Source organism: Fundulus heteroclitus, chromosome 6, assembly GCF_011125445.2.
Source record: "Fundulus heteroclitus isolate FHET01 chromosome 6, MU-UCD_Fhet_4.1, whole genome shotgun sequence".
Taxonomy (NCBI): Eukaryota; Metazoa; Chordata; class Actinopteri; order Cyprinodontiformes; family Fundulidae; genus Fundulus; species Fundulus heteroclitus.
This window is the reverse complement of record NC_046366.1, coordinates 28,056,220-28,071,886: the sequence shown is the minus strand read 5'-3', so window position 1 is coordinate 28,071,886 and position 15,667 is coordinate 28,056,220. Positions and strand designations below refer to the sequence as shown.

At 41.0% G+C, this 15,667-nt stretch overlaps 1 protein-coding gene across 1 annotated transcript; it reads right to left on the bottom strand.

Annotated features, from left to right (window-relative positions):
• Positions 1–607: 607 nt before the first annotated feature.
• Positions 608–15,126, bottom strand: LOC118556186 (band 4.1-like protein 3). The gene is made up of 6 exons (XM_036138508.1): positions 14,956–15,126; positions 10,393–10,476; positions 8,444–8,542; positions 8,037–8,117; positions 6,365–6,480; positions 608–1,681 (listed from the first exon to the last, which is right to left on the bottom strand). Exons 1-5 carry the CDS (start codon positions 15,109–15,111, stop codon positions 6,370–6,372), a joined length of 531 nt encoding a protein of 176 aa, XP_035994401.1. The 5' UTR covers positions 15,112–15,126; the 3' UTR covers positions 608–1,681; positions 6,365–6,369.
• Positions 15,127–15,667: the final 541 nt, after the last annotated feature.

Sequence of the window (15,667 nt, the reverse complement as noted above, 5' to 3'; positions counted from 1 at the left end):
ACAGACCCATAGAAATATAAGCTGTCTTTTGTTAGGGTTTGGACATTAATGTTTATTATGTGTCTTCAGGCTGGAGCTCATTGCTGTTGAACTTGATGTGTCGGCGTGATCCAGTGATGACCAAACCCATTTGATTCAGATTAGGATGAAACAGGTGCGTCAGCGGGTCCTGCTCCACTTGGATTCACAGCTTTTCCTCACATGATCCCAAAAAGCATAAAGGCGTTTGCTTCAGTAATTTTTATAAACATTTATGCATTTATTCCATTCCTTAAAATCGGCAAATAAAACAGAAAAAAATGTTCTTTGAAACAGAAAGTGACACCTCTTTATTTCACTACTCTTCGGTACACACATCCCTGACAAGCTCAATTGGTTTCTAAAAATCACATTTTTGTGGTAATCATTATTCACGTCGCAATTGTGACGCCGTACATTGATCTAAAAGTATAATTTTATCTTTAAGGCTTTATTAATTTCCCCAGTTGCTTTAGCATATTAATTCTGTCCAGGTTCCACAGCTCAGACTAATAAAAAGCCCAGTCTCAGAGGTCCTTGTCGTTCTGCACACAAATCAGAGGGACTGAAAGCAATGAAAAACACAAGCTGTTGTACTGTGGTCACTTTATTAATTTAGGGATAAACTGCAAATTAGGAACAAAAATGCATCCGTCACTTTTTTACTTCTCCACTCTGGTGGAACACAGGGCTGTACACCTTTCAGAGACACCCAGACAGACAGACAGAGGAGGCATACAGCTGACATGGAGGCGGCTGTCCAGGGAGGATAGCTGATTTCTCTCGGCTTTGCATCTCTTTTGGGCGGAGCTCGGCCGTCTGAGCCCTTTGCCCCGCGGTCGCGCAGACGCAGAGCTTGTGCCGCGGCCGACCGTCCCGCCCTGGAAAACATTCAAAGCCTGCACAGGCACGTCAAACGTCCTTTGTGTTTTTTCATTTTGATTCCTCGGCTTCTGCCAAAAAAAAATAAAGCTTGTTGTGGGACGAAAACGTCACAAAAGAAGGGTAAAAATCACAATAAAAGTGAAATGGATTCAATTCAAAACAGACACGACACAAAAAAAATCAATCGTTACAAGCTTGCTTTCCTCTAGAGGCTTTGATATGTACACAGTGCAGAGCTGGAGCGACGTCTGTAGTGGTGCACCGGGTGGAAAAATCATTCTGTGGGAGTGAAGCAGTGCTCGGTTTTCTTCTACATCGAGGTTAAATAGTGTTTTGCGCTCTAGCGTGTACAGCCTACAGCAATTACAAGTTTCTGGAGTGATGGCTTTATTTCATAAATAAAATGCTGCTACAGTAATTATCCTCAGCAATCGTAAAAATGCATTAAAGTCGCAATAAGGCAGTAAAAGGCAGGTTTGCTTTGCCGCACGCGGGGATTGGGCGTGCAGACGAATCGAGGACCGTTGAAATAAAAAAAAAAAAAAAAAAATCATTAAAATAAAAAATTACAAATCAGACGGGCCAATTTGGGTTGATGATGCAACTTGGCGTCCTTCTCATGCAGAGGGGTGTTCACTGGTTTTTGTTGCAGACGAGGTTTTACGAGCGGAGCGGCGGGCTGCAGCGTCCGTGGAGGAGGAGGAGGAGGAGCCTTCTGAGGGTCCAGGCGATACGTCGTGGAGTAGTGGATGTCGCAGGAAGTAGCCCTCAGTTATTCCTGCAAGAGCAGAGGAGCCAGAGGTGAGAACACGCAGCGGGTTGGATCGCTTTTCACGGCACGGCACGGCCGGCGCTGCATGCTGCACACTGCAAACGAGCCGGACGAAGAGTTACCACAGTTTCACCCACACAGTCGGAAGCAGAGATGAAAACACACAGCAAAGACACACAAGGGTAGATGGAGGGGGGAGAAATCAACTCAACTACTGATTTTTCTTTTATCTGCTCTCCAGTACATCGTGCTCTACTCAGCAAAAGCCGTTTCAACCTCGTCTTCAATGAGAACCGATCGTTTAAAACCGCTCTATGAGTGGAGAGTTTTAAGGCTGAAAATGGGTTTTAGATCCACCGACCGTAGGAACCTGCAACAATAACGCAGTAGAGAATTAATTTAGAATGAGGGGTGGGCATTTATTGTCTCATTGTTACTGAGAAACATTTCTCATCATGATATTTATGTTGACAATGATGAATTCTAAATAATGTCTGAAACCTCCAAAAACCGCTAGCTCTGTCAAGATAACTATTTTTGCCATTTTCTCCACTGTTGTATCTTGAGAGCTTCAGTATATAATATTAAATATCAATAAATTAAAAAATATAATAAAATCCAGTTACTTTGTGCAGTTTGGTGATAAAAAACACACTTCCTTATGTAGTGAGTGCCCGGATTAAATGTTTTTTTTGTTGTTAATTCGGACAGTATTTGTGTTAATAGCTGTGACATGCAGTCACAGCCAAACGGTGACCTACAAACCACTGCAAGAAGCTGTAAATCATCTTTTAGCGTCCCATTTGTCCTCGGTAGTCGGGATTCCCGACCTCCGGGTCGGAAAATCTAACTGGAACGGCCCCTAAAGCCGGTATTACGAGTTGAAAACTAAGAGCAACAGGATGGTACCCGACATGATGACATGATGGCTGCTGCTCGGAGCAGCTTTGAGTAAAACCTCAAACTTTGACTTCATTATTTATGTAACATTTAGTCAGTCGAACAGGTGTTACCTGTTCAGACGGGATGTTCCAACTGTTTATTTGCAGAAAATACCGCCTGGAACAGCGTTATGGTCGTAGTTATTGTTTTAACCACGGTGTGAGCGTCCATGTTTTTTTCCCTACTGTCCGACAAGTTAAAGTGAAACGCAAAAAGGCGGGGATGACGTGATCTGCCACTCATTTGTCCTTAACTATAAGGCAAAAGAAACGCAGCAGTAATGCACAGAAGCTCATGGTTATGGCTAGACTAAGGTCCAATCGACTGTAGTCTTCACAAGGCCAATGAGTCTATCAGGTTTTTTCAGCCCCATTAGAAAGTTTAACAGATTCTACATGTTTATGGCCTTAAATTAAACTAAATGGGGGGAAAAAATGACTTCTCTGCTCTGACTTTCCAAACAAAATCAGCAACAGTCACTTAAAAACCAACAGAGGGCATCAAGGATTGGTGTCCGCAGAGATTTGAAACTATTTTGGTGAATAGAGCATGAAATATTCCCGTTCTACGAGACGTTTGCCGCTACTTTGCAGCTCTTATATTTCCACACTGTTAGAATTTCAGTAGCTGGATGTTTCTCACTCTGGCTCCCCAATGCTGTGTGTATCTGAGGTAGAGAATGTCCCAAAAAGCACAGAGAACATATTTAGTACAGTGTTGCTAATGCTACAGAAAACAGTCATTTACCAAGCTGCACACACACACACACACACACACACACACACACACACACACACACACACACACACACACACACACACACACACACGAAGGCTGCAGAAGCCAAGCATTCCCATCTGGTGAGTCATGTAAATCATCCCCATGCATGCCTGCTCATCCCGGGCTTCGCGCCTCGGAAACGTATCAGACACTAATGAAATAACAAGCTTCAGAGCCATGAGGGGTGAGCAGGACGGCGAGCAGCTCCCGCAGAGAGAGAGAGGAAAAAAAAAAGGCTTAGAGGAGCGTTTGGTGGAGAGAAAAGACAGGTTCCCTCATGCGCCGTCACAACCTGCCAAAAACCTCAAGCTGCCGGCAGCGGACAAGTTCAAACACATTTGGGAAGTCTGCAGACACACAGAAAGAGCCGCTGGGCTATTTTTCTTCTCCATGGAGCCGGAAAACATGGAGTGGAGCAGGCATGTTTGTCCAATTTCACGTTAAAACTTTGAAACTTATATCCTAATAATAATAATAATCATCCGTCCCCTGTTCACTGATATCAGTTTGGTTTTGTTAATCCGCCTAAATAAATCTGGTTCCTCAACTCCTCAGAAACCTAGGGTGGATTTTGATCATGTGACCAGAAACATTTTCTCCTTATAACGTATCATTTTAATCGCTTGTTTGTTTTAATTAGGTTTGCTTTATGAGACGTTCCTCCAAATTGTCCATGGGAAAACCCCAGTGCTTCACGTCGGGCTTTAAATATAAAACGTAAAGTGAACTTTGAAATAAAGGCAGTCACCAACAGAGGGCTGGTTGGAAGGAAGGACAGAAAGGAAAGAAAGACAAGAAAGTATGACACAAGGAAGCAAGGAGGAATGAAGGAAGAGCACATTGAGGGAATGAAGCTAGGACATAAGGAATGAAGGACAGAAAGAAGGGAAGTAGGATACAAGAAAGGAAAGGAAGAAAAGACACGAGGAAGGAAATAAGAGGAACAAATAAACAGCCAAAGGAAGCACAGAACGAAAGGACAGAAGCAAGGTTGGTTAGACTTAAGGAATGAAAAGAAGGAAGGGGACGAGAAAGAAAAGAAAGAATGGAAGTAAGGATGCAAGAAGGAAAGACAGAAAGAAAGGCAGTAGGACACAAGGAAGGAGAAATGAAAGGAGGGAAAGACACGTGAAGAGCAAAATGGAGAGAAGGATGCAGGGCTGCTGCTTTAAAATCAGCCCAATGTTGCATTATTCTCAGATTATCTTCAAGCAGTTTATGCTTTAAAATAACACCAGAGAATGTGGAACTAGATTAAAGCAAGTCCCCAAAAAGTCAACAAATAAATAATAATGCATGATTCTGTCAAAGCAAATACTCGTTATACGTAATTTATGGAAAGTTACTCCAAACTTCATGTAAGTTCGCCTCCGGCCAGCCATAGCTTATTATTTAACAGCGGCTAAATTCTTAAACAGACTTAAAATCACCTCTAACTATCCATAGATTTTTAATTTTAAACATTAACGGTACACACAGCACCATCGCTTCTCTCCAACTAAAAATCTGTTCGTGACGCACAATCCTGGGTATTTCTGATTGTTTTAACTTGTTACTCACCACATAAATGGTGTAAAATACGTAAACATTACTGCCTCAAATGCCAAAACATGACTTTGATGAGAGCATTTGTGTTCTCTGCTTAATTGATATTAACATATTTTAATGTAAGCACTAGGGCTGGGCGATGAATCGATTAATTTGAATTTAATACGAGGCATTTTAATAAACTCATTTACTTAAGTTAGTTTGAAGCTACACAAGTGAAGTGAAGCCTGATTTTAGCTCATTGTGTACCACTAACAGCAAACAGTTATATTTTCATTGTTTACAACCACTGTGCCGCCATCTTGTTTTACAGGCTTTAGTTGCACTTTGGATTCATGTCAACTCCCCCACAAAAAATGCTTGAAAATAATAATTTCATTAATTTCTTTTTGTAAAACAAAAAGGAGGGGGGAAATAAAATAAAATCGGAGATGTTATTTTTTCAAGCCCAGCTCTAGTAAGCAGTGAAAATCACTGTTATTCAACACGTGTGACTGGATTTAAACAGCGTTTGCAAACAGAAATACTTGAAGACTTCTTTTAAATAATGCAAGTTTAACAGAAAATGTAAAAATGTTGGGATATTAAACTGTGGAGTGAGTGAAACGAAACACTTTGAAAGCTCCGCCTTCAGTGCAGGGTACATCCTAAGAGTAACATCTCCCTTCAAATTCAATTTATATCATTAAAACTCTGATCTGATCTCTGTTCCTGCAGGGGGAAATAACAGTGGGGTTTAAAAAGCAGCCCTGAAAAACGACTCGGGTTTGTAGATGAGCTCTCCGCAGTGAAAATGCATCCTTGGGCTTTTCGGTGTCTGCGTGCATTTCCAAGCAGCAGAGCTGAGAACAGACCAGGACCTCGTCTGTGTATACAAGGATCAGGTTTCAGAGCATGAAGGTGCCTCTGCAGTTCACAAAACTGAAGATATCTGAGAAGCAGAAGCCGGTCTAGCTGGTATTTAATCTCTCTTTACTGTCATTTTTCTAGGTGTGGAAACAAGAACGCTGTAACTGCATAGCTAATTGCTAGATCCCAAATGGTTTATTCTCTTTGCTGTGATTGAAATGAATTTATCCTCAAACGGCAAAATGTTTTGGGTAAATTAAACAGAAGAGATTTGAGTTTCTGTTTTGTCCAGCAGGAGGAAGTGTTGCACCTGAACTACGGAGGCCACAGCAGAATGTCAGCAGCTTTACTGTAAAGGTTGGAAAGCTTTGTCATTACTAGCAGAGGCTGTAATAACCGGTCTGTGTGCAAACAAAAACACCCAAAGTCCTTTTTTCCCCCCTGAGAAGACAACAGGGCAATGCAACAAGCTGCGAGTGCAAAAGAAGCAGGCCGATCCAAACCAAATGAAACCCGGGCAGTTTGGGGAACAGGACTGGGCTCTCACGTTTTTTTTTTTTTTTTTCTTACCTGGGTCAGTCCTCCCCCTCCTCTGGCGTGATCTCTGTCTCTTTATGTACCACTACTTTGGTCACTGACATGTCAGGATGCTGCTCTTTAGCTTCCTTTATGGCCTGAGCCAGAGCCTGAACACGGGAGGATGCAGTGGCAGGAAGGGAACACCAGGGGGAGACAGAGAACGGGGAAGAGCGGTGGGATCGTGAGTCAGAATGCCAACAGGGAAGTCACCTTGTAGCAAGATCTACCATCATGCCTGGACTTAGTCACGCATCCGTATCACAACAGAGCTTGAAGAGTAAAATTTACAGTGATGACGGTTACCAAAGTGAATTTAAATAACCCCTACAAGTGCATCTCATTACATTAGAAAATCATCAAGAAGTAAATCATTTCAAAAGCTGTTTGAAAGAGGTACATTCAAGCATTTATTTCTACTCATTCTGATGATTGAGGCTTACAGCTGAGGAAAACCCAACAATTCAGTGTGAATATTATGATACTGACCACTGATCTGTGGTCAGCCTGTCAGAACCTGAAGGTTTCCCACCCAAATTAATGTGGCACATTTTCAAGGGGTGTCGCCTTTTTGCAGGAATCGTTCACATCTTTCAGGAAGGATGGAAGGACACAAGGAAGGAAAGAGGAAAGGACATAGAGAAAGAAAATAAAAGAACGCATGGAAGGATGGAGGAAATGACTGGGAAGGACAGTAGGAAGGGACACAAGGATGGAAGGAAGAAAAGGAGGGAGGTAGGAAGAAAGGAAGGACACAAGTGTGCAATAAAAGGACACAAGGGAGGAAAGGAAGGACACAAGGAAGCAATAGAAGTAGGACAACAACAAAAGGAGGTAGGTTACAAGGATGGAAGGACAGAGGGAAAGACAAGGAGGGAAAGTGTAAGAGCAAAAATAAAGGAAAGAAGGAAGAAAAAAGGGAGGCAGTAAGGAAGGAAAAAAGAAAGGAAGGACAGAAGGCAGGATGTAATGAAGGGAGCAAGGAAGGATACACAGAAGAAAGGAAAGTAGAAGCACACGACCTTTGACATTCTGAAAGAGAATAAAGTCTGGGAAAAAAATAACTTTCCATAAATGTCTTTTCTCTTCACATAAGTATTCAGATCTGGAAAAATACTGAGTCAGACTTTCCCAAACTGTGTAGGAAGCCAGTTTTTGCTCTTCCAGCCCTTTTGAGGTTTACGCAGTAAGTTAGAAAATAAAATTATGCAGGAAAACATTTTTGTTTATGTCTTAAAGACAGATTTAACATTTGTTTCTTTGCTTAATCATAATAATGTAAACATTAATGTTATCAGCAATAGGTCGAGTAACGATTATATAAGAAATTTAAATCAAGTGTAAATGCAATAATTCTCAAATATATTTATATAAAATATGGAATCTCATTTGTTTCTATAAAGTAAGCAGCAATTTGGCTCCCTTACAAAAAGTATTTCCTCTGCAGAAAGATAGATTTTAGAGACCAATAAGACTTCATCCTGCATTTAATCGTCCTCTGTGCGTGAGTCTATCATTTCCCACAGCTGTAGGCCAAAATCATGCAAAATAACAGAAATAAACACCTGAAACATACAATTTAGAGTCTAATGAGCACCCTCCATACAAATATTTCACTCTTTGAACTGAATTAATGAACTATTCAATGATAGCGGGGCAGAAATACCTCGTCATGGTCGATGTCTGCATCTCCGGTGATGACGATCCTCTTCTCGATTCGAGTCTCTGAGATGCCGCCTTTCACCGTCTGATCAACAGAAAACAATCTTAACACCAGCTTTTAATCAAATGCCTCGTTGAGACCAGAAGTTATGTTTTGGTTAATGAATCTGCCGGCAAAGCCATAAAAATGTCCAAAAACATAGAACTAGCCTCAGGTTCTCAGACAAGAGGGTGTCTTTATTATCGTGTTATTACATTTCTAACTTCCCGTAGAAACTTTAAATGAATGCTCTTAAGGAGTTTGATTTTGAATTTGCCAGTAAGCAGAGACTGAAAGGAGTGCAGAATGTCAGAGCTTTTTTTTTTTTTTACGCTGAGGTGGCGGTGGAGAGACCGCAGATGCACCCTGACCTTTGTGATGTGCGTGGTTGTGGTGGTGCTGGTGGTTTCTGAGGTGATGGTCTGAGCGCTCAGCAGCACCCCGGGGTCTGCGTCTCCATTCGTGTCAGCCTGTCGGGACGGCAAAACATCATGTTTGTATTCCAGGGAGAAAGGCAAACTAAAGCACTCGTTACAAAGTTAATACAGTTATGATACCAGAGCAGGACTTCGAAGTGGAGGGAAGATAACTTAATATAAACAAAGAAGCAAGGTGGTGGTGGCATCATGCTGTGGGGCTGCTTTTGTTCAGCAGTCTGTCTCTTTATTCGACTCAACATGTTCGGAGGATTTCTGTCACAGAAGGCAGCTGTTTGCTTGAAATGACTCTATGCCGTTTCAACACTAAGGCTTTAGATGCAAACCTCAGGGTTTGATCTAGAGATGCACAGAGCAGTTAGCCGGTGACGGGATACCAGAGCCTCAACAGCTAAGATAACAACAATAAGCCTCTTCGGTGTGCGCTTTGTGGCCAAGTGAAGAGCCCTGGTTAAAAGTAAGTAAACTTTATTTATATAGCTCCTTTCACAGGATAAAAACCACAAAGTGCTTCACCATAATAAAAAAACAACATAAAAAAAGAGATAAAACACTATAAATGCAACATCATAGCGTAAAACTAGTTAAAAGCTAGTTGGAACAAGTGAGTCTTCAACTGCTTCTTAAAAGAAGGAACAGAGTCCTGATATTAGTTCATGGAATGAAGAGTATGTCAAACTATAAGAAGGGGAATATGGTTGTAAAACGTTGGTAATATAAGCTGGAAACTGTATTTTCTACGACATGCTAAGAAATGTCTGTGCTTGATAACAGGAAGACGGAGCAGGGTACAGTTATTTCTTTAGATCTTTGGATTTCTGTCACGAATCTTAAAAAAATGCTCAGCCTTTTGGAAATCTTAGCATTAAGGGACATTTACAGAGAGATATTTTAAAAATGTCAACCCAGTTAATCAGCATAACATGATGCTAAAGATGTCCCTTCTGCTCCTAATGGAAGTAATTAATGGAAGTAATTATTGACCAATGACAGCAGGGAGACTGGTAAAAAATATGAATGCTCTTCTTGTGTTTTCTTATAATATAGTTTTAAAAAAACTGGGAATTGGCCTAAAATATATTGGAAGGTTAAAGCTTAATAAAAACAGACATTTGCTAGCTAGTAACTAAATGTAGTTGGTACATCTCTTGTTGATCTTCTAGATTAACACAGAAGGTTTTACGGCGGTGTGTCGCTTAAAATCTCTTCAAAATGAGAATTAAAATATTCTGACTCTCTTCTTTAACAGTTGTTTTAACTTTAAAGTCTCACACAAGCAGGGCACAAAGAATATCAAAGTAAAGCTGTAATAATAAACTGAATTAGGTGTTAGATTTGACCAATAAACAAACTTAACATCGACTGAATGTCAAAGATACGGTCGGAAAGTCTCCATCTCCTCCTCTTCATCAGACTGAACTGATCACAAGATGGGTCAGGATGAGGAAGAACGATGAAGAGGACTTTATCTGACCGGGCGGCAGGTGGAGATATCCTGCAGCTTTATATTGCATTTATTGATCGTAAAAGGGCCGAAAGAGCCCGGCACAGGAAAGTATGGCGCTCTGACTGGAAACAGTCAGACGGATCATAAACGTTAAATCTATCTTGCAGACTCGATCAACTGTCTTTCCATCCCACACGTTTAAAGGGCTCTCCTGAAGAGCTATTAAATTTCTGCATGCTGCAGCTAAATTAATAAAGCTACCTTGTGTTTGGTTCCTTAGTTCGGCTGCTATTAAAGATTGTCAAAGTCGGAAGAAAAGGAGAAATCTAATATGAAGCTTGTGCAGCTTGGTTAATAAGTTAAACACTTTCTCTACAAGACATACCGCCATCTTTTAAAGACTAATCGCCGTTTGTTACACGGTGTTTAAATTTACCTCAGCGGACTCGTAGGTTATGGTTTTCGTCTCTGTGTGGACCACAGGAACATCTTTGGCAACCACCTCCCCTCCATCGTGAGCCTGAAGCACAGAAACACAGGATTAGCCCGAGTTTGGAACAGCTTTTCTAAAAATATCTAAAAACCACCTGTGATCCAGCATTCACGCACATTTTCATGTCCAAACTGCAGACTTTTCCCCGAGTTAAATCCCTAGAGTTCCACATTTAAAGTATAATAAATACAAATGTTCACAAAGCAAAACAGACAGTTTTGTTGAGGTCAGCCGATAAATGCAAAACCTGCAAAATCCACTGGAAGGAAAGAGAGAAAAAAAAAGAATCAAAAAACCCAAAAACAAACTAGTAAGGGAAAAAACTAAAGTAAAGAAGAAAACAAGTTAGTTAATAGGGAAGAAATCATCTAAAAAACAAGAAAATTGGGAAGAATTAAGTTAATAACAATTGGAGAAAACAAGCAAGTAAGGAAATACAAATGTACATAAATAAATAAGGAAAAAAGGCAAGAATGAAACAAGTTACTAAGCAAAAAAGAAACAAAGAGAAAGAGGTAAGAAGAAATAAGATAGCAAAAGGAGATAGCAAAAACTGGAGCAGGAAAGGAAACAAAAAAAGGAGGTGAAGGAGGCAAGGTAGAAAGGGAGTGGCAACAGAGAAATGAATCAAAGAAGTAAGCAAGGAAGGGGAAAAGACTGAACGAACAAAGCTAAAGGTAGAAGCAAGGAAGGAAAGTAAGAAAGACAGAAAAAAGGACAAACTCTGGATACATTTAGAAAACAGCTATTTTCACAAAAGACTGAAAGCTGGGACTTTGATGTTTTCTGTTTTTGCCACCTTTGTGTTTTGTTAAAGACCTGAGACAACATGGTGGGGCTGAGGCCAACCGGCCCCTGGGGCCACCAACAAGGTGACCACAGCTCCGTGTCGTCCCTCATACATAAGAGTGAGCCGACTTCACGTCCCGAGGACGGGAACACATTTACACAAAAGACACCAAAACCAATATGGGGAGGTGCGTCCCTCCAGTCTTCTCTTTGTTGCTTCTGCATTAGCAGCTTGATTGTTTAAAGCTCCCGTGTGCAGGACACCACTGTCCTGCTTTACGACTGCTGGACAGCCAGAGGCAGCGGAGAAAACCGCTAGCCTTTTAATGTTTGTGACACAGCTGTTTTCAGACACTAATGGTAAAAGATCTGCAACAGTAATCTCAGTTTTCCTTTTTCTGTACTCACTCAGATCTGGAAAAGTTATTTTCCAGAGTTTTCTAGATTGTGATAAAACCCTGAATATCAAATGTCCTATAAGCAAGTTTTCACTCTTAACCTCTACATTCCTTTTAAAAACTCCCTCCCTGCTGATGCACATGGAATCAAATTAAGATAAATAAGCAGCACATGTGGACGAAGTAAGCCAAAGACAGCTCCTAATGGATTTAAACCTCCGAACAAGCACGCAGTCATGCATTACTCTCTAATCCAGAGAAGAAGAGGCTACTGAGGAATGAAAATCACAAGGTTTCCACTAAGTTTCTGCACCGCATCGCATTAGAGCTTCTCTGATGTGAGCAGCTGCAGACTGAACCAGATGACTTCAGCCGATGGCTGGGTGCTGGTGGCAGACTGGGTCAACGGGAGGGGCGGCGGTGGCGGGGACGGCACACAGCTGGAGCTTATGTAAGGAGTCCAGGAGGAGATGTGGGCTGGACTTTGTTTTTAAGACTTCTTCTATTACATTTGCTTCAAAGTTCCCCACCACCCCAGTTATTCACTCACCAAGTCTGTTGTCAACCTCTCGGTTACCTGCAAGCTCTTGACATTAAAGCACCAAATAAAGTCGCACATGACCCCTGATAGGATTTCCTGAAGGTTATGGGCAGTTTGCATCCTCTGTGGCCTGAAGGGTCAGTAACTAAAATTCAGCTTTTCTTTTTTTTGACGCGACTTTCCAAAACGTCTTGGTTGACTAAATATAAAGCAGAGAAACATAAAGCAATCAGGAATGCTCTTTTCTCAAAGCCCCTACCTAAATGTTTTTTTTTTTTTTTTTAATGTAGGTTATTCAACTTTTACCTAGAACACGAACCAAACACGGAGAGGCAGCATTTAGTTCCTATGCTCCACTTATCTGGAACAAACTTCCAGAAAACGATAAAAGTGCTGAAAGCCTGAGTTCTTTTAAATCAAGATTAAAAACACATTTGTTTAAAATTGCCTTTGACTGTTCTAGTTAAACTGTTCTACTGTTTTTAATGTTCTATTTTGTTTCTACATTTTATTCCTACTTGGTTTTATTCTGTTTTATTTTCCTATATTATAATCATGTAAAGCACTTTGCATTGTCTCTGTACTGAATTGTGCTATATAAATAAATTTGCCTTGCCTTTTACACCTTCAAGTAAACAGTAAGTTTTAAAACAATTCTTGACAAATGGTTTTGCCAGTTTTTTTTATTTCATTTTTTAAGCCAGACACTGTTAATTTTATGCGTTCCTGTGAAAAAATGCGTTGGTAATGGATAATGCAACACGGATGTTTGGGTTTAAATCCCTGAAACAATCTACAGTCCCTGTGGTGAAGGCTGAGTGTCTGGCGATCACCGCTTTGAGTGATCTCATCTGAATTCCTGAGACTTTTTAAGCCAAAAATAAAAATCAAGCTCAAGACTCTGCAGAAACCCAACAACCTTGCTTCCACTTTTCTACCCTGTCAATCTTTTAACAGCCTTAAAGGGAACATATCATGCAAAATCCACTTTTTTTTATCCTTTAAACACATGTCATGTACTTGGAGTCTCTAGGAGTGCAGAAAATCTTCATCTAGTTTGTCCAGGTGCTGCGTAGATATTGTTATATTTTTTAAGGTGTTCAGTTTTCTCTGTTCTCTATGTTTTTTTTTAAACAGCTACGTCACAGTATTTGCTGTGGAGCTGCACAATAAGGTCAAGGTCTTCTGGATTACCAATTTTGCCATTTGGATTTCTTTTTTTCTCCGCTGTGATTTTGTAGCCCAAACTCAAAGATGCTGAAGCTACAGCTGGATAAGTGAAAATGTTCGGTTCTTGGGTGCATTAACCCATACAATTCATGACACCGTTCCCCAGCATACTACAAAAATGGCTGAACAGGGTGGAACGCTGTGCGACCTGGTGGGGGTGTGCGATGAAGTGCCTCTTTAAAGAGACAGCACCAAGAACGTTGGGGTAAACTAACGAGGGATTCAGACCAAAGCATTGCAGTTCCACTTTATATAGATCTACAACTGAATGTGTTAAAGCTCTAGTTGGTAATCCTGTTCAGAAACACTTTTTGTTATACTGGGTAAAATCATCCTTCCATCCTGACAGGAGTCAATACATTATGTAAAATTTGATCTGTGTGAACACTGCAGGCCAGTCAAAACTGACCAATCACTGCTCTTCAGTCTGGTTTTGTTCCTGTTCTCACTCTCCTCTGTCCCCTCAAGTTCTGGTAGTATCACCGTATCTAATGGTTGTCCTACATGCCAATCATTCTGATGTGCACGTTCCTCGTTAGTTTCTGCTAGCTGGCTGCACAGTTCTACTGGCTATGTATCCGGTTAGCTTAGCAGTTAGCTTCAATGTTAGCTGTTCATTGTAGCGCCGCTGCTCTCACCGTATACTTTGAACATGGCTGAGAGCCGCAAGAGGCGAACCGAGTAGAAGTTATGAGAAGAAGACGAAGGCCTCAGTAGAGAGAAATAAGACCAGAGTGGATTTGGGAGATTTTTTCACATGATCCGCCTGAAGAGCGGAAAAGCAGGTAAGACGGTCTCCTGTGGTTACTCAAAAAGGGACTTGGGGAAACTTCCAGAAAAATAGCAAACTTTACTTTTAAGTGTGAAAAGGAATAACTTAAAAGCATGATATGTTCCCCTTAACGCAGTGAGGTAAATAGCTGAAGTTTTAATTCAGTTTTGGTGCGTAACCACTATGAAATAATCCCAGGTTCTGACCGTAGTGTTGTGTGTGGGGTAATACTGACCAGAACGCTCTCTTCTCTGCTTATAAAGCGAGTAAACGTGGTTTGATTGTGTGGCTGAAATTTCTTTAAAGCCAGTTGCAGTGACACCTGACCACTGAGATTTGAGTGACTTGTGAGGAGCTATAAGATGTAATTGCTGTACCCTAATAAACTAATACTTTCTGGGTGAAAACACTGGAGTTCCTGTAGTCTCTCCTCCACTAACAATCGGTCGTGGCGAGCTTACTGAGGCTGCATGCATGATTGTGTTTCAAAGTTATATCTCCAAACAACAATTATTGATCATGTAGGATTGTGATTTCCCGCATAATGGGTTATGGAGGTGTGTCTGCAACTCACATCCTGGTTTTATGGCCATTTCCACACACACACCCCATGTAGTCGGAGTGGCACAGTTTGGCTCCCCAGAGTGGAAACAACACAAGAAAACAAACAGCGTAATGTAAACGATTTCAGGAAATTATCTTCAGGGGCTGGGGAGGGTTCCATGTCGCCCCACAACCAATGCCCAGACCTTTGTTGAGCTAAGCTGAATGTGTACCTTGGAGTTAGCGGGCTCAGCTTCATTTTCAGTAATAACAACTTCCTTCTCATCCTGGTCAGCTGATTCCTGTGAACGACAGTGGTACCATTGTTTATGTTTTGCATCTATATTGTTTATGTGTCGCGGTTTTAAAAAAATCCTGATTCTTATCATTCCTGACAAGAAAGGGGGGGAAAAAACGTTCAATTAGTTCAGAGATTTACACTGGATATAGCACAAATACAGTGCCTTGCAAATGTTATTTACAGAAATACATTGTCGAGGAAGAAGATCCACAAACTTCGGTGTTTTAACAGGGATTTCATGTGACAGAGCAACAACAAGTTGCTTATAATTGTAAAGCGGACAAAGGGAAATCCTGAAAGTGTGATGTGGAAAAAGTGTGGAAATGTTCCCTGAAACTGCTGAACAAAAGCAGGGTGATGCACTTTCTCCTACTTTTTGCAAGGCACTGTCAAGAACCAGAGAGCTAGAAGTCACCTTTTTGAGAGGGGGACACCCATCCGAGCGTATAGACTTTAGAATGATGAAAAACACAGGCATGAATGCGCACAAAACAAGAGAAAAGGTAAAGAAAGGACAGTAAAATGTCACACAGTAAACAGTAATAGTAATAGAGCAAAAATAGGGAGAAAATTAAAGCTTTGAAGGGAGATGATTTGTATGGAATACCACGTGAGGCATATTTAAAGGTCGAACAACTCCTGTA

Bases quoted from the DNA above. Each gene is read 5' to 3' on its own strand.
- LOC118556186 (XM_036138508.1), bottom strand. From the start codon at position 15,111: ATGATAAGAATCAGGATTTTTTTAAAACCGCGACACATAAACAATATA. The intron at 8,543-10,392 runs GTAAATTTAAAC...CCGTCCCGACAG, and splicing joins TAACCTACGAGTCCGCTGAG to GCTGACACGAATGGAGACGC. The intron at 8,118-8,443 runs GTCAGGGTGCAT...TCTGTTGATCAG, and splicing joins CAACCACGCACATCACAAAG to ACGGTGAAAGGCGGCATCTC.